The sequence below is a fragment of the Perognathus longimembris genome, chromosome 8 (genome assembly GCF_023159225.1).
Source record: "Perognathus longimembris pacificus isolate PPM17 chromosome 8, ASM2315922v1, whole genome shotgun sequence".
Classification (NCBI taxonomy): Eukaryota; Metazoa; Chordata; class Mammalia; order Rodentia; family Heteromyidae; genus Perognathus; species Perognathus longimembris.
The window spans coordinates 13,972,878-13,998,125 of NC_063168.1; the positions used below are offsets into that span (position 1 = coordinate 13,972,878).

At 47.0% G+C, this 25,248-nt stretch overlaps 2 protein-coding genes across 2 annotated transcripts in view; both read right to left on the reverse strand.

The window, feature by feature from the left end:
• Positions 1 to 2,927: 2,927 nt before the first annotated feature.
• Tgoln2 (trans-golgi network protein 2) lies at positions 2,928 to 9,454 on the reverse strand. Its single transcript, XM_048352590.1, has 4 exons — positions 9,390 to 9,454; positions 8,266 to 9,158; positions 6,286 to 6,369; positions 2,928 to 4,125 (listed from the first exon to the last, which is right to left on the reverse strand). Exons 1-4 carry the CDS (start codon positions 9,442 to 9,444, stop codon positions 4,120 to 4,122), a joined length of 1,038 nt encoding a protein of 345 aa, XP_048208547.1. The 5' UTR covers positions 9,445 to 9,454; the 3' UTR covers positions 2,928 to 4,119.
• A 4,747-nt stretch (positions 9,455 to 14,201) lies between these two features.
• The window catches only part of Tcf7l1 (transcription factor 7 like 1), a 153,612-nt gene continuing 142,565 nt past the window's right edge, over positions 14,202 to 25,248 (reverse strand). The window contains exons 5-12 of the mRNA XM_048352582.1: positions 21,039 to 21,171; positions 20,173 to 20,275; positions 19,945 to 20,028; positions 19,243 to 19,386; positions 17,697 to 17,856; positions 17,503 to 17,610; positions 16,687 to 16,762; positions 14,202 to 15,570 (exon numbers count right to left, since the gene is read on the reverse strand). Coding sequence (XP_048208539.1) covers positions 15,137 to 15,570; positions 16,687 to 16,762; positions 17,503 to 17,610; positions 17,697 to 17,856; positions 19,243 to 19,386; positions 19,945 to 20,028; positions 20,173 to 20,275; positions 21,039 to 21,171 — 1,242 coding nt within the window. The 3' untranslated portion in view covers positions 14,202 to 15,136. The remainder of the gene's footprint in view (positions 15,571 to 16,686; positions 16,763 to 17,502; positions 17,611 to 17,696; positions 17,857 to 19,242; positions 19,387 to 19,944; positions 20,029 to 20,172; positions 20,276 to 21,038; positions 21,172 to 25,248) is intronic.

The window sequence follows — 25,248 nt, forward strand, 5'->3', positions numbered from 1 at the left end:
TCTGGTTCTAGCATATCCTCCTAAGTGCTCTAGCTTTCAATTACATACTAGCATTATGCACCAGCTTACTGTGTAAAAACAGACTGAAGGAGAAAATAAGCTTCTCCACCAAGAGAAATCTTCAGGTAGAGTTGTATCATCAACTGTTCCGTTCAAAGCCATCACGAGGGAAAAGATGTAGAATATATAGCTTTGGTGGGGCCTTTCCAAGTTGCCATAGCCTATCTAAAGGGACTGGCCTTTAATTCTGAGTCCAGAAGTGGTATCTACACAATAAATTCAGCAATCCATAAAAGGAAAATGAGTTTTGTTAATATCCATAACTCAAGCAGATTCCTTCATCAAAAAGCTGGGGCTGGAAGGAAGCCTGTCATGGTCTGTACAGGGAAGCCTCCTGAAGCTCCATGTGTTCATACCTGTGCCCCTCCCCTCCCCTAGACTCTGGCTCCATGTCTCCAGCCAGCTCACTCTCATCTACACAATCTCTAGGAAAGATGATTCAAGTGTTCTTTCTTCAGAAAGATAACCATGCTGAAAATAAGTTTTCCCCTTGGTGGGAGATAATTCTTTCAGTATAATCTCTTTCAGCATAGGAAATCATACTTCTCTGGCAGGAACAGACTCTGGCAATCCTAATGTTTCTCCTTGCTGTCACTCTTTCTTCCCTCTCTCTTCTTTAAGAGCAAAAGCCAACATGTATGAGATCACAGCCACTAGTAGCCAGAAAGAGCTGTGTAAGCCCCCAGTTAAGTGACATCCAGATGACATGAAGCAAACCTCTACAGAAGTCATAATGCTTAAGTACTTAAGTGTCACTAACACTAGGCAGATATAACAATGCCCAGGGCTGTTTCAGAGCTTAGTTTTCTTGGAGAGACAAGAGCAGCATCAGATAATGACTGCTCTGTTCTGCTGAAGTTTCAAATGAGTAGCATTAATAGGAGTTATCAGAGTAAAGCAAGCATTGGTGGCGTACTCCTGTAGTCCTAGCTACTCAGGAGGCTGAGCTCTGAGGATTGCAGTTCAAAGTCAGCTTGGGCAGTAAAGTCTGTGACTCTTAAATTGACCCCCCCCCCAAAAAAAAAGCCGAAGTACAGCTTTGGCTCAAGTGGATTGAGTGCTAATCTTGAGCAAAAAAGCTCAGGGAGAGTATCTAGACCCTGAGTTCAAGCCCCAAGACTGGCATATACACAAAAAAGCTAGAGTAGAACAGAAGGAAAAGTTTATCAGAGTAGAACAGAAAGGGCTGGTGTAGGGTGAGGCAGTTAAGGAACAGGATGATCTGAGCAGAGTGAGAGCAGGAAGGGAAGAAAATCAACCACCGAAAGCAGTAAAAGGGTGGGGGTGGGGATGAGGTACAGATACTTAACAAGATGGAAGGTGTCAACTGCAGAGTTCTGAATTACCAGAGTCTGTAACTTGACTAAGCCAAATATGAGCAGTACAGACTGAAGCCTGACACTAGGGCGAGTGAGTACACTGTAAAGAGTATTTTCAAGACTGCTCTTTCCAAGATCAGGAACAGGAGAAACAATTAAGTGTTTTCTAAATGTAAAAGAATTCAGCACAAATGTGGAATAGGTGGTGGTGTAAGACAGGGGAAACAAGGAAAATGAAAGATTGTAGCTGGAGGGTTTTTTTTGTTGTTTGGTTTTTTTTTTTTTTTTGGCCAGTCCTGGGCCTTGGACTCAGGGCCTGAGCACTGTCCCTGGCTTCTTCCCGCTCAAGGCTAGCACTCTGCCTCTTGAGCCACAGCGCCGCTTCTGGCCGTTTTCTGTATATGTGGTGCTGGGGAATCGAACCTAGGGCCTCGGGTATACCAAGGCAGGCACTCTTGCCACTAGGCTATATCCCCAGCCCTGTTGTTTGGTTTTTTGGTAGAACTGATGTTTGAATTCAGGGCCTTGGGCTTCCTAGGTAGGCACTCTTAGCATTTATGTCTATGGTATGTATGATTTCTCCTATGACCTCTGAACTTTGACACTGTCCTCTGACAGGCCCCAGTGGCCTACTCAGGCCTGCTTTTTCTCTAGGCAGTCATGTGTGAATTACCTGTAATTCTCGTCTCCCCGCACAATCCAGTTCTCACACTCTATGTATCTTAACTCCCCAAACAATTTAGTGGTGTTAGCTAACGTACCAGTCACTCCCTTTGGGCAGAAGGTTAGATGCTATCCCAGATGAATGCCAGTCTGAAAATTTGCCAGGCATTGTTCTTTAGGAAGTGGGCCAAAGACAGGAGTCACTTAGAGGACGGAGAACTGAGAAATTTTTGAGGGGACAAAGGAATTGATCTGATTCTGAGGGCCTTTTTCCCCTCCAGAATACTCCAGAATAATAAGGCAAAAGACAGTTGTCAGAGACACTTGGGAAGGGGGATGTCAATATATATACGGTCAATTAGCATCCAATCCTATCAAACAGTAATACTAAGCTTGAGAATGAGCCACTGGATTTGATGACCTGATAAGTGAATAACTTTTGGAAAAAAAAGGGATCAAAGTGAGTTTGTTAAAGTCATGATGAGAATGAATGGCAAGATAACAGAAGGAACATAGTACAACAGCAGAAGAGCACAGTGATGAGCAAATAAGACGGGTGTGACTAGAAAACTCATCAAAAAAGGTACTAGAGTGGACAGGCACAAAGGAAAACATGCCAGAGGAGGGTGGAAACAAAAGGAGGGCCAGAGGGAATAAAATGACCATGGTCTTAAGAGATTGTTAAAAGGGGTGTGGAAGATTTAAGTTGGGGTCTTTTGAGATAGGTGAGGGATCATGGTATTAAGACGTGCATAGCAGACACAATGATAAGAAGACAAGTATGTACTGGTTCTCTATCTCCATTAAGCGTGTTACCTGCCAAGAATGAAAATTACAACTCCAAGCCAGGCACTATTGTCGGCCGGCAAGGTAGAAGACACTGTCAGGATGGTCCCTTCTTTAGACTGACTTCTCAACAGAATTCATCTTCCCTCCTTCTCCTCCTACATTCTTTGCATGTCCCTGAGATTGGCTGAGATTCACCTCTCTTTAGGCAGACTGAAATAAACTGAGCAACACTGTCATCCAAGACACTGCTCTCTGTTACTCCAGGGGAACCCGCTGGATCCCTAACATGGAATGAAGTACAGATTTTTACTAGCTATGCTTAGTATTTTAGAGGAGAGAACCATTAAATGGATTAAAATAAAATGTACACAATGCAGTTTCTAAATATAAATCTATTTTTTCTATTTTAGACAATGAAGGGTAACATGAAGTCTGTGGGAAACCTGTTCCATAAAAGCCCTTTGGAAAAAAACATAGACTAAAACCCTTCAATACATGGTTTCTTGCACAAAATATGAACTTGCCCCTTTTCAGGAAGTTCTTTCTATTGATTATGAATGTAGGAAATAATAATCATAAGCACATTTACAAAGCAATCTGATGGGATAGTGGCTTTACTCCCAGAAACCCCAAGTTCAGTTTTTTGCTCGCAAAAGCAGAGCTAATTCACTTTTTTCTTAATTAACATAAAATAGCAGAACAATGCAGAGAACTATACTTGATGAATTAAGATTTACAGGCAATAAAGCACTTTTAGCCTGCTATTTTGGTTTGCTGTTAAAATCTTTGAAGTGAATTATATGTTCAAAGCAGACCTCTGGCCCATCAGCATTTCATCATCTTCTAAAAGGGTATATCAATCCAAAAGAGGCCTTAGTAGAAAAAAACCTTTTGATTAACAGAGTCTTCTCTTGGTTCTGCAAAGATAAATAGTGCAATGCTACAGTCCAGGGCTAACTTCACTACAGAGCCAATGCCAAGGGAGGGTGGTCAGCAGTGCAGCCTGCCCGAGCTGGGGTCTCCCTTTGGTCATAGCTGTGTTTCCACATGCTCCCTTACTCACACAAGAGGAAGAAAGGCTAGATGGAACATGTCAGCATAAAGGGAACACAAAAGTACAATGTCACAGAGTATAATATCACCAAAGTGCAGGTGCAAAACCCAAAGCAATCCCTGGCCTCTGCCAGCCCAGACTTGCCACCAAACCCCAGAGGAGGTCACAGTATTTTTCATTTCTCTTGATTTGGAAACAAATCAGCAGGGAGGACAAAGTTCTTGAAGACATAGATCAAAGCTGAAACGAGAGCAACACGGCCTGTTGGTAACATTTACCTTTCCCAGAGGAACATAACATACGATTTTGGAGAAATAAAAGCTCATGTAAGAACTGCAGTCAATAGGAACAATAATTAATGAAAATAGCACACAAAATCAACCACATTAATGAGCCTTAAAACCAGTTTGAAATAAAACACACAGGCTGGGGCTGGGGATATGGCCTAGTGGCAAGAGAGCTTGCCTCGTATACATGAGGCCCTAGGTTCGATTCCCCAGCACCACATATACAGAGAACGGCCAGAAGTGGCGCTGTGGCTCAAGTGGCAGAGTGCTAGCCTTGAGCAAAAGGAAGCCAGGGACAGTGCTCAGGCCCTGAGTCCAAGCCCCAGGACTGGCCAAAAAAAAAAAAAAATACACAGGCTGGGTGTTGATGGCTCACACCAGTAATTCCAGCTACTCAGGAGACTAAGATTTATTATTTGTTTTTGTTGCCAGTCCTGGGGCATGAACTGAGGGCCTGAGCACTGTTCCTGGCTTCTTTTTGCTCAAAGCTAGCACTCTACCTCTTGAGCCACAGAGCCACGTCTGGCTTTTTTCTTATATGTGGTGCTGAGGAATCGAACCCAGGGCTTCATGTATATGAGGCGAGCACTCTTGCCACTAGGCCATGTTCCCAGCGAGGTTGAGATTTGAGGATCATGGTTCAAAGCCAGCTTAGGAAGGAATGTACATGAGACTTTATCTCCAACTGACCATTTAAAACTGGAAATAGAGCTGTAGCTCAAGTGGTAGGGAGCCAGCTTTGAGCAAAAAGAGCTCAGAGACAATGTCCAGGCCCTGAGTTTAAGGCTCAAGACTGGCAGAAAAATTATGTGTGTTTTTATAGTATATATATATATAGTATATATAAAAACACACATAGGAGAATCCTGGCTTCTGCTTTCTATATTTCTCTATTATTCTGAATTGATATGCATAGTTTCTCCAACTAGAAAGAAAAAAAACTGGGGGAAAAACTTCTTCAAGTTGATTATTAGAGTAAATAGGTCTCTGCAAGTGACCTAACACCTACCAGCTACTGAAGTTGACCTGAGTGGCTCAATCTGTAGCTGGTAAGTTGCACAAGTGAACTGTGTTCCTGTAAGAAGTCTTAGAAAATTCGCAACTGGGTCACTGTTATATGCCAATGCTTTCCCTATTGCTAAACAGGATAGGAAGAGGGCATGCTGGCAGCAACTCAGGGAGAGTACATGCTTCCTGCTTTGACAGGTTACTTTTGGGGAGAAGTTTGCTCAGCACTTCCTGCTGTGTGCTTAAATGAGTGCTCTTCTCCCTTGCAGAGGCAGACTGTACTCAGGAAGAACTGCCCACAGTGCTGATTTGGGGAGATGGAAGCCTATGTGTTTCTGGGCTCATTTGTTTTCAGGGAGTTTAGTCTAATGCTTTGCCACTTGAAGTGTGGTTCCAAGAGCATTTGGTATGTCCTGGAAAATTCCTGGAAATGTACACACGTATTATCTATTGCCTACCAAGTTAACCCGATTTTTAACAAAATCTGCATCTGCCATCCCAGTTACAGTAAGGAAGTGTAAATCCAAGCCAGCATGGGCAAAAATTGAGACCTATCTCAAAAATAACTGGAGCAGCTGGGTGCTGGTAGCTCACATGTGTAATCCTAGCTACTCATAAACTTGAGATCTGAGGATCATAGCCAACCTGAGCAGTAAAAAGCCAGAAGTAGAATGAACTGTGACTCAAGAGGCAGAGAGCTGGCCCTGAGCAAAAACAGCTCAGGCAGAGTACCAAGGCCCTAAGTTCAAGTCCCATGATAGGTGCTCTCTTTCTCTCTCACCACACACACACACAAATCCCAGAGCAAAAAGGCCTTGAGGCCTGGCTCAAATGGTAAAGTACCTGCCTGTCAAGTGTGAGTTCAAACCTCAGCACCATCCAAAAAAAAAAAAAATGAAGGGAGGGAGAGAACTAAACAGTCTCTTCTAGCTCTAACTGTGTACATATGTTTATAGTACGTGGACAGTTCTAGTCTGTGGTCTGTAAAGGGGGCAATGGTAGCTGTATCCCCATAACCAGCTGGTTTCACCATGCCAAATGCAAGCCCAATGGTTAGACCCATCTGGGGTTTCACATTCTTCTCATGCACTTTCTTCTTTCTTACCTTTAGATTCAGACGTTGATAGTCACTGGCCTTTGGCCGGCGAGTGACTTTGGATCTTTTTCCTTCCAATGCAAAAGCAATAATCTGGGAAAAAAGACAATAGCAGGTCACTCTGTGATGACACCTTTCAGCCTCTAAAATCAGAGCTAGTAACTTAGTAGTTCACTTGTTCATGACCCTGACTACAGAAAATCGGGGAGACATCCACAAGAAACCTAAACTTCCTTTGGGCAGTGCTGGGGATTAAACATGCAAGGCAAATACTCTACCGGGGCCTAAAGATGTAGCTTAGTGGCAGAGCCTCTGGCCTAGCATGTGTGGGTTCAATTCCTAACACCATTTTAAAAAAAACCTGAAGATTTTGAGAAGGGATGGGGTCTAATTACATAAAAATCCTTATACTGCCTATTGGAAATAATGGCAGATGGTTGTTCTGGGCTCTAACTTGTGGAAGTCTGTATGATTTAATCTAGGTTACTCAAAAATGTGCCAAGCTCTCCCCACAGAGAACTAGAGTTGTTTTATTTTTAAATCAAAATCAGTAACTATTTTCTCTATGTAAATATACTCTCTCACAGTTGTTGATTCATTAACAACTTCATCCTTAACTTTATCATTCTTTTTTCTTTTCGTTTGTCAGTCCTGGGGCTTGAACTCAGGGTCTGAGCACTGTCCCTGGCTTCCTTTTGCTAAAGGCTAGCACTCTACCTCTTGAGCCACAGCACCACTTCCGGCCTTTTCGAACCCAGGGCTTCATGCATGCCAGGCAAGCATTCTACCCCTAAGCCATGTTCCCAGCCCAGCTTTATCATTCTTATCATGAACATGTGCATGTAATGAGCATACATTTTTAATAATGGGCTTCTCTCTCTTTTTACGGTAAGAGGCCTGATGGCCATCATGAACTGAATTTCTCCAATTTTAACCAGGCTGCTGAAAACTTCTCAATTCTCAGGGCTCAATAGGAAATGTAGTTATTTTGTCATTAGGGACACTGGTTATCACTTCAAATTCTGTTAAAGAAAGAAAAGATGGCCAGGTACTGGTGGTTCAAGCCTAGAATCCTGAGATTTGAGGATCACAGTTTGAAGCCAGACAGGTAGAAAAGTCCCTGTGAAACTTTCATCTCCAATTAACTACTCAAAAACAGAAATGGAGCTATGGCTCAAAGTGGCAGAGCCAAAGCCCCAAGCAAAAGAGCTCAGGGAGGGGCCCTGGGGGCCCTGAGTTCAAGCCCCAGAATAGACAAAAAAAACCAAACCAAAACAAAAAAAACCCTCACAATAAAACCCCAGAATAGACAAAAAAAAAAAAAAAAAGAAAGAAAGAAAAGAAAAGATGTGCAATCTCTGGGCTTCTAGTATCAGTGACTGCAGAAAAGGGTCCTCTTGGGCTTTTGCAGTTGATATGCATGGTAAAGGAAAAGATAAGCGCTCCACGTGTCAAGTACTCAGGTCCATGGAGGCTGTGAAGGACCTGAGTTCATGGTTTGAAAGGAAATGCTTTTCTGTCTTTCTTTTTTCCTTCCCCCCTAAGTAGGGCTTCTTGACCTCAGGACCTGGCACTGTTATTTAACTTTTTTCACACCAAGGCTGGCATTCTATCACTTGAACCACAGCTCCACTTCCGGTTTCTTGGTGGCTAATTGGAGGTAAGTGTCTTATGGGACTTTCCTGCCTGGGCTGCCTTGAACTGCGATCTGAGTGCCCGAGAAGCTAGGATTAGGGGGTTGAACCACTAGTGTCTGGCAGGAGATCCCATTTTTAGGTTTGTCACAGTCATGTCCTACCTAGGCACCCTTACAGCAGCAGCACTCCAAGCAGGCAAGCCGCATGATGAAAACACAAGACTCCTAGTAGAGTCTGAAGAAAACAGAATTTGGTCTTAAAATTCCCAGTGCTCACCGGTTTGAGAGCAAATGAATACTTGTCCTTTCACCAAACTTTCAGAGTAGAGGAAATCCCATTTGCCTTAACTTACCTTCCGCTTGTTGTGATAGGCAATATAGAGGACAGCCACAAGAATGGCAGCGGTCACTAGATACGCAAAGAAATGACTGCTCTCTGCGCTGGCACTCCCAGGACTGTCCTTATAAAGGTCATCCTTCCCATTACTCATAGGATCCAAAAGTGTCCCTTCACGGTTCTCATTGGAGGCGGGGCCGGGCACCTTTTCTTTCTCTTCCTCTGGCGGTGAGCTCTCTGCAAGCTCTGAATCCCATTCCTTCTCCTTGAGCTCCACATCCTCAGGAGGTTCGGAGGGCTTTGCCTTGCTTTCCTGCTGACGTGAGGAGAGCTCATAGTCCACTGTCAGTGTTTTGGAAACATGTGGAGACGTCTCTGCATCTAGCTGGGTTTTGCCAGTCTTGGAAGTCTCCTTAGCAGAGGGGCTGGCGTTAGGCTTGTTGGCACCTCCTTCTGGGGGCTGCTTCCCGGTGACCGCGGGCTTGGTCGATTTTTCTTCCGCAGCCTTGGTCTCAGTTCCCACAGGCCTGCGGGGTTTTCCCCCTTCCGTGGGCTTCAGCTCGGACTCCGAAGGCTTGGAGGGTCCTCTTCCCACAGGATTGGACTCAGGCCCCGAAGGGTTAGAGGATTCTTCTTCCGTTGACTTCGGCTTCGGCTCGGTCGCGGGTTGATTCGCGGTGAGCACGGGCTTTCCGGAGCTTTGTTCCGGGGCCTGCGTCTTGGCTGGCTCAGGCTTGGTGGATTCTCCATCCGCAGACTGCGGCTGGGGTGGCGGCCCTCCCGGTTTGCCCGGGCTTCCCTCGGCCGAAGACTGGTTTAAAACTTGCCTAGAATTTTCCTTGTTGGGCTGGGAGGGTGTTCCCGGCAGGCTGGCAGTCGTACTGTGGGTGGATGGCAGTTCCTGGTTTTCTGCAACAGAAAAACCAGGACGCGCTGGAGGTGGGAACCGAGAGAAGAGCGAGAGACTGACTCCTCAGCTGGGGAAGACTAAGGGTGAGGGGCGACCGGGGAAAGAGGTGGGGAGGGCAGCAGTGGGGGGGGGCGAGGGGGCGCTGGCGGGAGGAGAAGGGGGCTAAGCGGGTCATAAGCTTGCCCAGGTCTGGCCCGGGGGCGAGGGTCGGGTGGGGCAGGGGGTCTCACCGGCCACCACGACACCGAGCAGGAGCGACGCCACCAGGAACCGCATCCTGGACATCCTGCGCTTCCGCCTTCTCTGCTCTCGCGAGAGGCGCCAGTAAGAAACTCTAACCGCGTGGCCACGCCCCTTCCGGCGCGCGTCTCCACGCCCCCCACCTCGCGGAGCCCCGCCCCGGAGCGCAGAGGGCCTGGAGGTCAGGGTTTGACCTGGCGGTGGCGGTCCCTTACTGTCGCGCTTCTGCTTTCTTTGCTCTTCAGCAGCCACGACAGAGAGGAGCTTCTTTTTCTGTTCTCTCACCTCGCATATCCGAGACTACACCGGCCGGGCAGGATCGCCTCTCCTCGGCGGTGGGGGTGGAGGGGGAGGATGCTGGGTCAGGCTTCTCCTCTCATCCTCTGCTCCCACGTCTAACCCCTCTCTCCCTTCCTGATGCTTCCTGCTCAACTGTACACAAAGGCTGCGTGTTCAGCTCCTTCCCATCGAGGACAAACTCACCCCATCACTTTCCTAGCACTAGTTTTAGTATTTTGACCCTCCTTCCTCTCTGAGACAGGGTAGGTGGGACAAAATGACAGGGAAACAAGAACATCTGAAAGTCAGTCAGAGTCTGGAATTAAGACCCAACAGAAATCACTAAAAGACTGAAATGTGATATATGAATAAAATGCCACGCCATATGCTCGGGCCTTGAGCAAGAAATTCAAACCAAGAGTGTGAGGTCCTCAGTTCAAGCCCCAATACTGGCAAATGTTAGTACACACACTGCCGCACTATGGCACTGGTGCCTCTTCCATTGGGAGTTCTCATTGGTAGAGAGCACACCAAAACGAGGTAAGATCTTCCTTGCTAAATAATCTTCAATTTAGAGTAATAAAAGTTAAATTAACCCCTTAAAAAAAAAGGTACTTGGTGTGGGTGTGAGTGGCAGCCTTCACCTGTAATCCTAGCAACTCAGGAGGCTGAGCTCTGAGAATTGTGGTTCCAAAGCAGCCCCAGCTGGAAAGTCCATGAGACTCTTATGAAACAGGAGTATTACAGTTAAACCTTTTCTAGATAAGTTGTTACATCATCCAGTAATCTTAATCGCTCCAGTTTCCACATTATTACCTAAACATAAAGACAATAGGTTTTAGACTCTCTTAATTAACCAGCAAAAAAATTGGAAGTGGAGCTGTGGCCAAAGTCATAGAATGCTAGCTAGCCTAGAGCACAAAAACTCAGAGACTGTGCCCAGGCCCTGATGAATTTAAGCCCCAGGAGTGTGTGTGTGTGTGTGTGTGTGTGTGTGTGTGTGTGTGTGAAGACCACCATATTGAGCTTCTGTTCCCATCTGCTTGCTCAAGGGACTCCATATTAACCTGTGGCTGTGCACAGTAGCGCATACCTCTCATCTACTGTGACACAGGGAGACACAAGTAGGAAGATAGCAGTCCAGTTCAGCTGTAGCACAGAGACTCTACTTTGAGATTTTGTTTTGAGGTTAGCCCTGGCAGGAAAGTCTGTGAGGTTTCTTTTTTTTTTTTTTTTTTTTTTTTTTGCCAGTTCTAGGGCTTAAACTCAGGACCTGGGCACTGTGTCTGGCTTCAAGTACCACTTGAGCCACAGCACCACTTCTGGCTTTTTCTGTTTATGTGATGCTGAGGAATCGAACCCAGAGCTTCATGTATGCTAGGCAAGCACTCTATTGCTAAGCCACATTCCCAGCCCATCTGTGAGATTCTTATTCAGTTAACCACCAAAAAGCCAGAAGGAGAGCTGTGATTAAAATGGTAGAGCAGTAGCCTTGAGTAAAAAAGCTAAGGAACAGTGCCCATGCTCTGATTTCAAGCCCCAGTACCAGCACATACACACAACTTGTGCTTTCTGTCCTTCTGTAGATTTACCATTTATCATATTTTCACCTAGTTTGTTCTGTTTTGTTTAGTATCCTTTCTTTTTTTTGCTGCTGGGGATTGAACCCAGAGCTTTGATCTTGTCTTGCAAGGTAAGCACTCACTCTACCACTGAGTCACACCTCCAGCTTCTCTTCATCCTTATTTTTGTTCTGACTCTCTTTGTTGTTGTTGTTATTGTTGGCTGTGGGGGCTTGAACTCAGGGCCAGGGCACTGTCCTTGAGCCTCTTTGTGCTCAAGGCTAGCACTCTACCAGTTGAGCCACAGCACCACTTCCAGTTTTTGAGTGGTTAATTGGAGATAAGAGTCTCACAGAGACCTTCCTGCCAGGGCTGGCTTTGAACTTCGATCCTCAGATCTCAGCCTCCTGAGTAGCTAGGATTCCAGGCGTGAGCCACCGGCACCTGGCCTCTCTCTTTTCTATGCATATTTATTTTTTCTCCTCAAATTAAGATCATTAAGTAGTTTTGTATGCCACTATTTACAGACTCTATTTTATGTGTAACATTTTTCTTGCTTATGAGAAAACAGCAATGATACTATTTACAGCATACACAGAAAAAGCTGGAAGTGGCGCTGTGGCTCAAGTGGCAGAGCCTTGAGCAAAATAAGCCAGGGACAGTGCTCAGGCCCTGAGTTCAAGCCCCAGGACTGGCAAAAAACACACAAACAAAAAAACCCCAAAGAAGTATATATATGTATAACATATGTAGTGAATTATTCCCATTTTATGTTGCCTCAACAGTTGTTTTGAATGTTTAACTTTCTTATCCTAGAAGCAGGATTTAATCACTCTTTACAACTGTTTTAGTGTTCCACCTTGTCCTGTTTCTCAATGTAATCCTTCTTTGTTATCTGCCCGGGTATAACCGGACACAGCCATCTCCTGGTGACCACTTACTTCCCTGTGGTCAACTCAAACAAAGTTCAGGTAATATAAACATAGCAGCAGTATTGGAATCCAGTTGGTCATAATGTTTGTTCAGGGTGTGACAGCAATTAAGGACAATAGCTCTTTTGAACAGTCTGATTTAAAGAGGTATTCAATCTTTTAACATGCACCCCACCTTCACCTGGACTGCCTAGACACACACAGGTGACTACCCCTCAGTCAGTGTGACTTGACTGTGGACTTCGGAACTTGACTGTGGATGCTCTAAATCCACCAGATAGAACCTCTAGTGGGAAATCTGCTTGAGTCACCCCTCTTCCCTCTGGATCTGGTATTTCATGTAGTGTACTGGGCTCTCACCTGAACCTAACTTCCTTCTGGGTCAGAACTCTTAGATAGCTGCTGTCATAGGAGGCATAAACTGCATATTGGTCAGACGAGAGACCCAAAGGCACCTCTCAGTATAAGTATTTCTGGTGGTCACCTAGTAATGTGTGCTCTGATCACAGACAGGCATTACAATGGAAAGGCACACTGTTGATGGCCAGCTCCTGGGAACCCTGCCTGGGCAGGCCTAGGGTTGACATTCACTGTATTGAGACCTCATTGGCCTGGCGCTGGTGGCCCATGCCTGTAATCCTAGCTATTCAGGAGGCTGAGATGTAAGGATTGTGGATGGAAGCGAACCAGGGCAGGAATGTCTGTGTGACTCTTATCTCCAACTAACCAGGAAAAGACTGGAAGTGGAGCTGTGGCTCAAGTAATAGAGCACTAGCTTTGAACACAACAGCTCAGAGGCCCTGAGTTCAAGCCCAAGGCTATTATTTTTTAAAAAGACCTCTTTAGCAAAAGTATCTATCACAGCATACAATTAAAATATTATTCAGCTATAAAAAGGAATGACACTCAGATATATGCTACAATATAGGTTTGCTGTGAAAATGATAAGCCAGACACAAAGGTCATAATATGTGATTCCATTTACAGTAAGTACCTACAGAAAACAGATTCAAGACACTGAAAGAAGAACTGAGTTGGGAGGCTGGAAGGAGGGAAATGGTGAATTTTGTTTAATGGGTGTAATTTCTGTTTAGAATGATGAAAGAGTGCTGGAAATTGATAATGGTCATTGTTGCTCAATACTGTAGTTAAAAGTTTGTGTCTGCGCACCGCTCATGCATGTACACACGTTCATGGGTATTGGGCCTTGTGCTCTGCTTTGGCCTTTTCACTCAAGGCTGGTAGTCTACCACTTGAGTCACAGCTCTACTTCTAGCTTTTGGGGGAATAATTGGAGACTTTTCTGTGCAGACTAGTTTTGAACTGTGATTCTCCTATTTCAGTCTCCTGAGTAACTAGGCTGTTAGCCACAGTATAGTTTAACATGGCAAATTTTATGTTACATATAATTTAGTGCTGTAAAAGAAGTGAAACACTGACATCGTACAACATGGATGAACTTGAAGGAAAAAAGTCTGACAAAAGATCACATAATGGTGTAGAGTTTCAAGACAATGGACATATTCTACAATTGGCTGTGACGATAGGTGAACAACTCAACAAATTAAAAGCTACTGAAACTTCCACACGTGTGTGTGTGTGTGTGTATGTGCGTGTTAGGAATCAGACCCAGGCAAGTGCTTTACCATTGACCTATAACACCCCCCCCCACCCCGTGCACTATTTTAAATGGGTAAATCATAACATATCTCAATAAAGTTGTTACTAAGTTTTAGTTGCCGAGCCAGGTAGCAGAAATCACACAAAGGATCGACAGTTAGATCCTGACAATTAGAAATGGGTGTCAAAAGCATAAACAAAATGATCCCAGGTAGTGATCTGATTTTTAAATCCACTGTAAAACAGATTCCCTGGTTGGTGTCCTAACACCAACCCTAACCCAAGCAGGACAAATTTTATACATCCCCCCGCCCCCAACAGGTGGATGCAAAAAGATCCTACACAGGGCTTAGTATGAAGAAGGTGGCTTGACTCAATCAAAAGACTAAAGAAACATCCAGAAAAGAAGTCTTGCAACTGCAATTTTATTTTCTTTTGTGAAAATAAACAACTGGGAATTTAAATTGTTCCAAAAAAAAAACCCATTAAAAACAAAAATGAAATAGACACAGAAGAAGCATGTGAAGTGTTGGGGAGAGGGCAGAGGGTCTTACGAACTTTGGCAGGTTGTGCTAGCGCAGCCCCAGGTGACGGGAGGCAGGCCCTGGGGCCGGGTCCTGCCCGCCCGCTGAGGCTGCGGGCTGGGTCTTGGCTGGTGAGGGAGGAGGAACACTGACTTCTTCACAGAGGAAATGACAGGCACCTTGCGTCCCTTTACATGTGGGGTGGGGAACCATTTCAGAGGACCTGTTTGCCCCCAGGGGTTGGAGGTTGGCCGGTATGTCTTCACACATGGTCACAGCCTTCCACTGGGCAGAGGACAAGGGGGAGAAGTCATGGTGGTGAGCGCGTGGGAAGAGCAGGCTCGGGAACAGGAATGGATTTGGATGAGGAGGCGCCAGCCATCCTGTCCACCAAAGCTCGGCCAGGCGGGGACCGGAGAGGAGAGAGAAGGGCAGACGGATAGCAGAGAGGTAGAGAGAAGGGGTCTCCTGCCCAGACTCGGCCACCACCGCACACACAGGGAGAATAACACACTACTTTTCAGTTCTCTTTCTTGTATAGGTTTTTTTTTTGTTGTTATTTTGTTTTTTTTTTCTTTTTTACTTTTGTTTTTCTTTTATTAAAAAAAAAAAAAGCCTGAAGATCAGCTACTGGTTACATCTACAAAATGTAAAGTGCCGTTGGTTACCAGTCACTTTACAAAACAGTCCAGAGTGGTCAAATATTGACCAATAAAGTTTCCTTTTTGTTTTTTTTTCTTCTTCTGAATGATTACTACTCAATGAGTCACGTGACAGCCTGCATAGATGGGGTGGGGGTGGGGGGTGGGGAGGAGATAGCTTAGTGGGCAGACTTGGTGACCAAGGAAAGAGGCTGGGCCTGGAGCACAGGGAGGGCCTGGTGGGCATGGAGTGTGGCTGGGAAGGAAGGGGGGGAGGTGAGCAGAGCAGTGGGCATGGATCCTAGCGGGAGGGGTCGGGAGAGGAGAGGAGGCTGGCTGCCCATCTGGCTGGGCGAAGTGGCTGTGGCCTTAGCGGACAGGAAGGCAGCTGCGTGCAGAGCCAGCTGCGCCCGCGTCTCCGGCTTGGTGGTGAGGGAGAGGGGCTGCGCCTGCTCTGAGTGGGTGGCAGCCGGGGCAGCTGGTGAGGCTAAGGCGGCAGAGGGGGTGGCAGGGGAGTCTAGCATGCTGCCATGGGAGGAGGCAGGGCTGTCACAAGACTTCTCAGGGGGCAGGTACTGAACGCATGGCTTCTTGCTCTTGGAGGCCAGAGCACCTAGGGAAGAGAAATACCGGAAAGTGAGCCATGAATAGCACTCGCAAGAGCACAGACGGACTCCTAGCCCTGGCTGTAGCCATGCCGTACCCACCATTGCTTCCACATCTGTGGATTTAGCCAACAGTGGGTGGAAAAGATTCAGAGAAAAACAACTGCATCTGTACTAAACACACAGTTGTTGTTGTTTTTTTCCTTTTGTCATTTTCCCCTGAACAACAGAGTACAACCACAATCTATACACCATTTACAATCTATTCGGTGTTATAATGCATCTAGAAATGATGTAAAGGATGCAGGAGGGTGTGTGTAGGTTAAATGCAAAGACTATGCCATTTTATAAAGGGGACTTGAATCTCTGTACAATTTTCTTTGAAACTGTGGGTTATGATACAATCAGGGAACAAACAGGCAATGGAATGCATTGTGGATGGTGCAAGCAGTTATCTGTGTGTCCTGGTGTGAGCGTGACTGCGGGATCTAACTGTGTCCTTGTCACAGTGTGAGCGTTTGTGCTAGAGGAGATTCTGCTATAGAGAGAATCAAAGCTGGGTGCTGGTGGCTCATGCCTGTCATCCTAGCTACTCAGGTGGCTGAGATCTGAGGATTGTGGTTCAAAGTCAGCCTTGGCAGGAAAGTCCCCATGAGACTCTTAGCTCAAACACTCGTCAAGGCCCTGAGTTCAAGTCCAATGACTGACAAATTTCGGCACAAAGTGACTCTTAAACTACTTCTGGTGTTCAACCAAAGGAACTGGGGGAAAATCTTATTCCATTGGATCCACCGATAGGAGGTGCCTCTTTCGAACATGCTACCTTCCTGTGGCCACCATCCATTTTATCTTAGGCAATTACTCTAAAACCTTACCCTTGAGATGCAACTCAACAAAGTGCTTGGACTCTGAAGAGCGAGAAGTTTCAAGAGAAGCAGAATAACTGGTAAATTATTATCTGGATTTCTCTGGGCCTGTGTGTGGCGGCCTCCACTCAGTAGAGCTGAGGAGCACTGTTATGATGCGGTCACTGATTCCTTAGAGGCAAGTGTAGCTAGGATGGAAGGTTGGTGGGGGTGGGGTGGGGGGGAGGGAAAGTGGAGGGGTTGGGGCCCCAGGCTTACCCTCTGCCTCTTGGACTTGCTGCTGTGACTGTGTCTGTGACAACTGCTTTTCTCTCTTCCTCTTCTTTTTCTTACCCTGAAAAAAAAAATGGCCAAAGAATTAGTGGGCAAGGACAGAGCAACAGCAGCTGGTCAGAGAGGGACTTCCTTTGTTCTGTTCTGACTGCTCACTTAAAATCCTCTGCTTGGGTGCTGAGATTACAGGTGCGCACTACCGTGCTTGGCTGCAGGCTACTTTCTTCCATTTCTTTCCCCTAGAACCAGTGGTTCCTGATCATGTTTGAGAAGTCTCTAGTTCCCAAACAGATGCATCTCTGTTTCCTCTTATCAGGAGAGAAGAACATAATTACAAAAATCTGCCTAGTCTCAGGGAGTTTACAGATGGGCCTCGTGAGCCTCATACGTTGTTTGGGCCTCAGGTGGGGAGCCTGTGGCTAGAGATCCTCTTTCTGTGGGAGCCGGCACTGCACCTGGTGAAGGGACCCACTTCAACTGGGAAAGTCACAACTTGTGTATGTGTCCGATATTAGCATAGGCTAAAAGTACCTACTCCTCAAGTATTTCCTAACTACATACATCCACAAATTCTTTTTCTTTCTTTCTTTTTTGCCAGTCCTGGGGCTTGAACTCAGGGCTTCGGCACTGTCCCTGAGCTTTTGTGCTCAAGGCTAGTGCTCTACCACTTCAACTCCACTTCTGGTTTGTTTTTGGTGCTTAAGAGTCCTCTCAGCACAAGGTCAGCTTCCCTCTGCCCTCTGGCACCCGCAGATGCAGCTCTTGGGGTCTGAGTGTCCCCTGCCCAGCGTAGACACTCACGTAATTGTCCCGCGCTGACCAGGTGGGGTAGAGTTGGGAATGAAGCTGCCGCTCCTTCCGGGCCAGCTCGTAGTATTTGGCCTGCTCTTCTCGAGACAGGTTGTGCCACTGAGGGAGAGAGGACAGACATACAGGGCGATCAGGGCAGGCGATGCACACCCCTGCAGGGCAGTGGGGGCGAGGGAGGGACTTACTTTTCTTCCCAGGATTTGGTTAATGGCCGCGCTTTCCTTCAGGGTGCACTCAGCCACCACCTTGGCCCTCATCTCCTTCATATACAACATGAAGGCGTTCAGAGGCTTCTTCACGTGTGGCTTCTTCTCCTCCTCCTTCTTCACGGTGACGGGGGATTTCCTGGGGAGGCACATGGCACCGGTCAGCACACGCAGCCCTCCCCCACGGCCCGTGACCGTCAGTGGCCGATCATGACAGGCTTGCCCACTAATGTGAGCAGCCACGGCTGCTTTCCCCACCTGAGCATCTCCTCATGGGGTTCCCTCACTCCGTATCACCCCCACGCCCTAGCCTTTGAAAAGCCACCCAGTCATTTCCTCCCCAAGAGCACACGGAGGGGAACTCGCTCCAAAAGCTGGGGTCCAGGAGGAAGTGGGGTGGGGCCTCCTGGGTGCCTCTGGGTGAAGGGACTTTCCTTGGCCGTCATCAGCCCTTGAGAGAAGCTTTGTCTTCTCCTGGCCTCACATTTTTTGTGGGATGACAGGGAAAGGATGGAACTAAAAGTGGTCTCAGGTTCCCTTTTACGCTCCAGGACCCAACGGTGAAGTTTTTCTTTTGGCCGGTCCTGGGGCTTGAACTCAGGGCCTGAGCTCTGTCCCTCAGCCTCTCTGTGCTCAAGGCTATTGCTCTACCACCTGAACCACAGTGCCACTTCTGGCTTGTTCTGTGTATGTGCTCCTGAGGAATCGAACCCAGGGCTTCATGCATGCTAGGCAAGCACTCTACTGCTAAGCCACATCACAGCCTCTATGAAGGTTTTCTTACTGTGAGAACAGAGGCATTAAGTCCCTGCAAAGATGGGGCCACAGGAAGTCAAAAGGGGGCTGGGTGCTAGTGGCTCATACTTTTTTTTTTTGCCAGTCCTGGGGCATGGACTCAGGGCTTGAGCACTGTCCCTGGCTTCTTTCTGCCCAAGGCTAGCACTCTACCACTTGAGCCACAACACCACTTCTGGGTTTTTCCACTTACGTGGTGCTGAGGAATCGAACCCAGGGTTTTGTGCATGCAAGGCAAGCACTCTACCACTAAGCCACATTCCCAGCCCCTCATGCTTTGTTTTTGTTTTCCTTTTCTTTTCTTTTTATTTTGCCAGTCCTGGGGCTTGGGGACTCTACCGCTAAGCCACACTCCTAGTCCCTAGTGGCTCATGCTTGTAATCCTGGCTGAGCTCTGAGGATCAAAGTTCAAAGCTAGCCTTTTCATAAAAATCCAAGAGACTCTTATCTCCAATTAACCTGAGGTGTGGCTCAGGTGGCAAATTTAGCTTTGAGTAGAAAAGCCAAGTGAGAACACAAGGCCTAATTTCAAGCCCTGCTACTAGCAGTACAAAAAAAAAGGGGGTGGTGGTGGGAACTGAACCCTCATTGAAGGAGAGGCTGGGGGAAGCTGTGGCCTGCTTGCTAAGGGCCACCAGGAGAGAAAAACAAATGGCATTTACTGTTCAGAGACTGGCCAGTGCTGCCCATGTCCTCCCCCCCCCCCCACCCCGCGCCACCTCTTACTTACGCGCTCACCGCGGGGCTCAGGCTGGGAGGTGCTGGCTCCTGTTTGACAATAGGGGAGACGATGGCTGGGTGGGGGATCCCTGAGGTGGGCAGGCCAGGATGGGCAGGAGCCACCATGTGTGGGGAGAACCGACTGGAGACCAGGCTGTGTGCCAAAGGGAGACAGATTACAACAGAGAGACATAAACACACAGATACCTCTAGCCACATGCCGCTTCCCCATAACACACGGGACCCCCAAATCTGGTGCTGGAAGCATGGAGACCAGGAAAACCACAAACGGTACACAGGGTCAGAGGGCCAGGAGCCGGGCAGGGTGTGGGTCATGGGTCACACTGGAGATTCCATTGTCAGGTGGAGCCTCCCCCATGACACAAGGCTCCCCTTCCCCCGCAACCCCCCACCCCCCGCTTCCTATCTGCTCTGCCCACTCATTTCAGGGAAAAGGATCTTTTCTCCCTGCCTCTGGCTTAGTGTTATACTCCAAATGCTTCATGCCACAAAGCCGGGCCTCTGTGGTGGCAGGATGGAGGGCTAAGGCTCTGAGGTTCTTGTCTCCAGAATGATCTAGTGGTTTCCACCCCACTCCAGAAGGAGGGGAGCAGGGGGCCAGGAGATGTCCTTGATGAAAAGGAGGCAGAGGAGGGGAGGACTGTATCTTTTCCCTAACTGACAGGAAAAAGGCTCCAGCCCTAGGACTCACCTGGACATCGACGCGTTCATGGCAAGGGCAGGGTAAGGGTGCCGGAAGCCACCAGGAGGGAGGGAGTACATGGGCTGTCCTTGCCTGTGAGGGCCACACAGGGGGAGGTTCAGGGATGGGATGGAGAGGGGCTGAGAAACAGGGGCTGGAGGTTGGCCAAGTCAGGAGTGCGCAGTGCAGGGTGGGAGCAGGGAGGAAGGAGGGTAAGGAAGATGGCGGTTTCCTTACTGTGGGACGAGCCAGCCGAGGGGATGGGGGATTTGTCCAACAGCTCCAGGAGATAGTGGGTAATATGGTGACAGCTCAGACGGGTGAGGGGGCCGAGGGATTCCTGCTTCCGAAGAGAGATGTGTCAGACTGCCCACTCACTGAGCAGAGCAACTGCACAGCCCCCCCTCCCCCAGGTGTTGTGGAGTCTGCAAGGCTCTCCTCCTTCATCCTCTCCTCCTCCCACTCCCCAACACTCTGGCCAGATAGTCAAGGACAACCCAGGGAGGAAGGACAAATCTATCTTCTCTCTAGCTGCCAGAGTCCACCTGTTTGGGCCTAAGTACCTTCCAGCTAGCTGTCTGTGAGACAGAAATTAGCGTCATGTAAGAGGGTTAGGAAGTCCCCAGGAGAGGGCAATTCTCTCATTCCTAGAGAAAAAAGCTCTGGATTGTCTTATTTCGTTATTGCAGTACTGGGAATCAAACCCGGAGCCTCCCACATGCTGGGCAAGTGCTCTACCACTGAGCCACTCACCCCAGCCCTGGAGTTCTCCATTTCCATTCCATATTTGTCCCTATTATCTGCAGCCACTATCTTTTTTTTTCTGAATAATTACTTATTTATTGTCAAAGTGATGTACAGAGGGGTTACAGTTTCATTGCAGTCACTGTTACTCCAAAGAGGAGCTCCAACAATGCTTTGAGCCATAGCAGACCTGTGGGAGTGTTATGAACACCTCAACTCACTGGGCCCGACAGGGCTGGAGGGCAAGTAACATTCCAATGCATGATCTGAACTTAGGTCTGCCTCTTCTAACCCCCCCCCCCACCCCTCCGTCCTGGCTTCTCCCATCTCATGGGACCGCTGCCTGCACGGAGACTCACCTGTCTTTGGATCGATCTCTGGGGACAGGTGTGCAGGAGGGGAGCCAGGGGAGAAGTGGTCGTTGCTGTAGGTGATGAGGGGTGTCAACGGGTGCATGTGATGTGCGTGCTGAACAACGGGAACTTTGTTAGACTGAAAGACAAGAGAGAAGACACTAGCAACAGGTCCGGAGGAGCGGGGAGTACACTCAGCTGTGATTCACTGAGTGAAATGTGCGCCAGCCAGCCAGTCCTCTCTGCAGCCTCGGGAGGAGGAAGTGAGGGGATTAGAGGGTGGGTGTAGGTTCCCTTTCTCCAGACTCCCCCCCTCCCCCAACCTTCCCCTCACCACCACACGGGGCTAACGTGTTCAGTTCTGAACTGCCTCTGACCTTGAAAGGCTCAGCACACACTCGACATCGACTGCACTGAAAGGGTCGGTTCAGGATGGAGGTCTGAGACAGCAGAGAGCAGACCTTACACAACCTGTCACCACCACTGGGCTTTCCTCACCAGGAGCATTTGCTATGCTTCTCTCTGAAGCATGTGACCTGGCTGACCAATTCCTATATATGTTCCATCCAGCACCACTGGGTGGAACAACAATTTGATAAACTAGATCCCTTTTCAGAGATATTAAAAGCCTGTACAACTCCGAATTGGTAAACCAATTATTATAGTGCCATTGCTCTTCTCTTCTCTTCCAGACAGGCTTGCTACAGTTTTGGTCAGCCTTGAACTCACAATCCTACTGCCTCAGCCTCCTGTGTCCACTAACTCTGGCTGAAGAGATGTTTTGGGCTCAAGGGAAGCAGGTAGTAGAGGGAGAAAAAAAAAAGAGCAAAACACTGGTTTGGTTGCACCCCGCAGAACAGATAGAGCCCCAGTTTTGCCATTTACCAGTCCCATGTCCAGATGCAGCACTTTAGTCTTCTGGGCTTAGTTTCCTCGTCTCTATGGTGGGGGCAATTAGGGTTTCTTGTGAGGTTTTTATAAGGAGCAGACATTGTACGTGTTGCCATGTTTTTAGTGTGAGAGCTCCCTAAAATGTCACTATTTTTCTTTTTTTTAGCTTGGGGCTAGCACTCTACCACTTTGAACCACAACTCCATTTCCAGTTTTCTGGTGGTTAACTGGAGATAAGAGTCATGCAGAGGGCTAGGAATATGGCCTAGTGGTAGAGTGCTTGCCTTGTGTACATGAAGCCCTGGGTACTGATTCCTCAGTACCACATAAAGAGAAGAAGTGGTGCAGTGGCTCAAGTAGTAGAGTGCTGGCCTTGAGCAAAAAGAAGACAGGGATAGTGCTCAGGACCTGAGTTCAAGCCCCAGGACTGGCAAACAACAACAACAAAACACCCCAAACCAAGAGTCATACAGATTTTTTCTGCCTGGGCTGGCTTTGATCCTCAGATCTCAGCCGCCTGAGTAGCTAGGATTACAGATGCGAGCCACCAGCACTAGCTGTTTTTAGATCTAATGTTTAAATTGTCCTTCAGTCATTGTACAAGGGAGTTTCAGTTCAACCGATCAGTTCATGAGTACCATGTACCTTGATCAATGTCACCCCTTTCATCGTTTTCCCCATCTCTCCTATCACTGTATGATAAACATCCTTACTGTTGAGTCAACATAGGTAAAACATCTAAGACATGAATACTGAGTTGGAAGAAAGCAGATATGAGATTTGTGTGAAAAGATGATTAGGAAGTAGACTCCAAACACCCATGCTCCTGTTTGAATTTTTTTTTGTTGTTGTTGTTTTGTTTTTTGCCAGTCCTGGGGCTTGAACTCAGGGCCTGAGCACTGAGATCTGAGGACTTCTTTTTGCTCAAGGCTAGCACCCTACCTACCATTTGAGCCACAGTGCCACTGCCGGCTTTTTCTATATTTGTGGTGCTGAGGAATTGAACCCAGGGCTTCATGTATACGAAGTGAGCACTTTGCTACTAGGCCATATTCCCAGCCCACCTGTTAGGAAATTTCATTGCAGATTCCACCAGCCCTTTCTTTCCTTTCATTTGGAACTTAAAATGCTAACCTTAATTGGCATACTTCCTGGAGGTCCCTGTGCACAATGATCTTGTTGCATTTTTCACAGTAAATTACACAGAAATGAGCACTAGAAACCCAGAGCATTGGCATTGCAGTTGCTTGGTAAGCTCCGCTGGTGGAAATGGACTTCACCTTGGGCAATTTCCCATCACCCCATGCAGCGGGCTCAGTGGATGTAGCAGAAAAAAATAAGTTATTTTTTGGTCTTCCTGTTCCCACCTGTTTATTTTCTGGTTGTTGATGATGTCTTTATACAAGAATATACAACACAAATGAAGGTATAAGAACCCAGAACCTTCTACATGCTAGTCAAGTGCTCTGCCACTTGAGCTATGCCCTTTGACTCTTATTTCCAATTAACCACCAGAAAACTGGAAGTAGTGCTGTGGCTCAAGTGGCAGAGTGCTAGCCTTGAGCTGAAGAGCTCAGGGACAGCACCCAGACCCCAAGTTCAAGCCCTGACCAGCAAAAACAAAACAAAAATAAAAAAAAACACCATCGAGCTCAATTACTTATCACTTTGGTTTCTCTCCTGTCATACCTATTATGCATTCATTTTCTTTCTTTTCTTGGGCTTCCTACCTAGCTCAGGCTGGATTCAAGCTTCCCTTGCCACAGCATCGATTTTTATGAATCTTTTATTTTTTATTGCTATTATAAAGGTGACGTACAGAGTGGTTACTGTTACATCATCCCTTCCCTTGCTCTTCTCTCAGTTTTCCCCTCCCATCCCCACCAACAAGTTATATAGTTCACTTTCAACATATAGTCTACTGAGTACCACTGCTGTGTTTGTTCACCCTTTGTCCTTCCATTTCTGTGCCCCTCTAATTCTTTCTCTATTTTTGCCAGTCCTGAGACTTGAACTCAAGGCCTAAGGTCTGTCCCTGAGCCTCCCTGTGCTCAAGGCTAGCACTGTACCACTTAAGCCACAGCACCACTTCTGTTTTTTTCTGCTTATATGGTACTGAGGAATCAAGCCCAGGGCTGCACTCTTGCTAGGCAAGCACTCTACCACTAAGCCACATTCCCAGCCCCCTCCCCAACCTTTTTTTTTTGCCAGTCCTGGGGCTTGAACTCAGGGCCTGAGCACTGTCCCTGAGCTTCTTTTGCTCAAGGCTAGCCCTCTACCATTTGAGTTACAACGCCACTTCTGTTTTTTTCTGTCTACGTAGTACAGAGGAGTCGAACCCAGGGCTTCATGCATACTAGGCAAGCACCCTACCTCTAGGACACATTCTCAACCCCCTAATCTTTTACTTTTAAAAATTTCATCTTTTATTAAACTCTTCTATTATCGACAGTACTGGAGTTTGAATTCAAGAGCTTTATACTTGCTTGGCTTCCTTGAAATAGCTTACATTTGTAGCATGAGTGGGTCTTATTGAGATATTTCTGAACATGTATACTGTATACTTTGAACAAACTCACCTCTACCATATTCCCTTCCCCACCCTTTATATTTTTCTGTAAAGACAGCCTCACTAGGTACCCCAGGCTGGCCTGGAACTCAAAGTCCTCTCCCGATTCAGCCTTTCAAATGCTGGGATCAATTGTTAATTTACATCAATTGACACCATTGATGGCTATTTTTATGATGTTCTGACTGCCTATGTGCTGCTGTTGAGTTTGGTTTCTTTAGAGGATGGCAAATTCACACAAAATAGGGAACTGTGGTTACATTACACTCAGAAATCTAGGTATCTCACCTAAATGCTTTATGAGTTACTGTTTCCCTCTAGGTGGCAGCATTGTTCAGAAAATAAACTGGGAGGGAAAGGAAATACTGCTATGGGAAAATGGTTCTCTTGAGGCTGACTAGACAGGTGGTTCCCCCTCCCCCCCACCAACTTTATATGCATTTTATAAATCATAGGCATATGATTCAGATTTTTTTCCAAATATTAAGTGAAAGATGATTTTTCAGGAAATTTCATGAAGCCCAATTAATAGTGGTGTGATTGGTGTGGAAGGAAGATGGTGTTGATCAGACAGCATGAAAATTAACAGCGTGCTCAAGTTCTTGTTGGATTTGAACTTTGTAGCTGATGCTCTTGTCTTATATATCTGTAATTCACAAGATTGGTTTAGGAAAATGATACAAACAATAACAAACTTAACCCATTCATGACAAACACCATAGTGACAACAGTGAAAAGACTGTTGGTGCGATACAG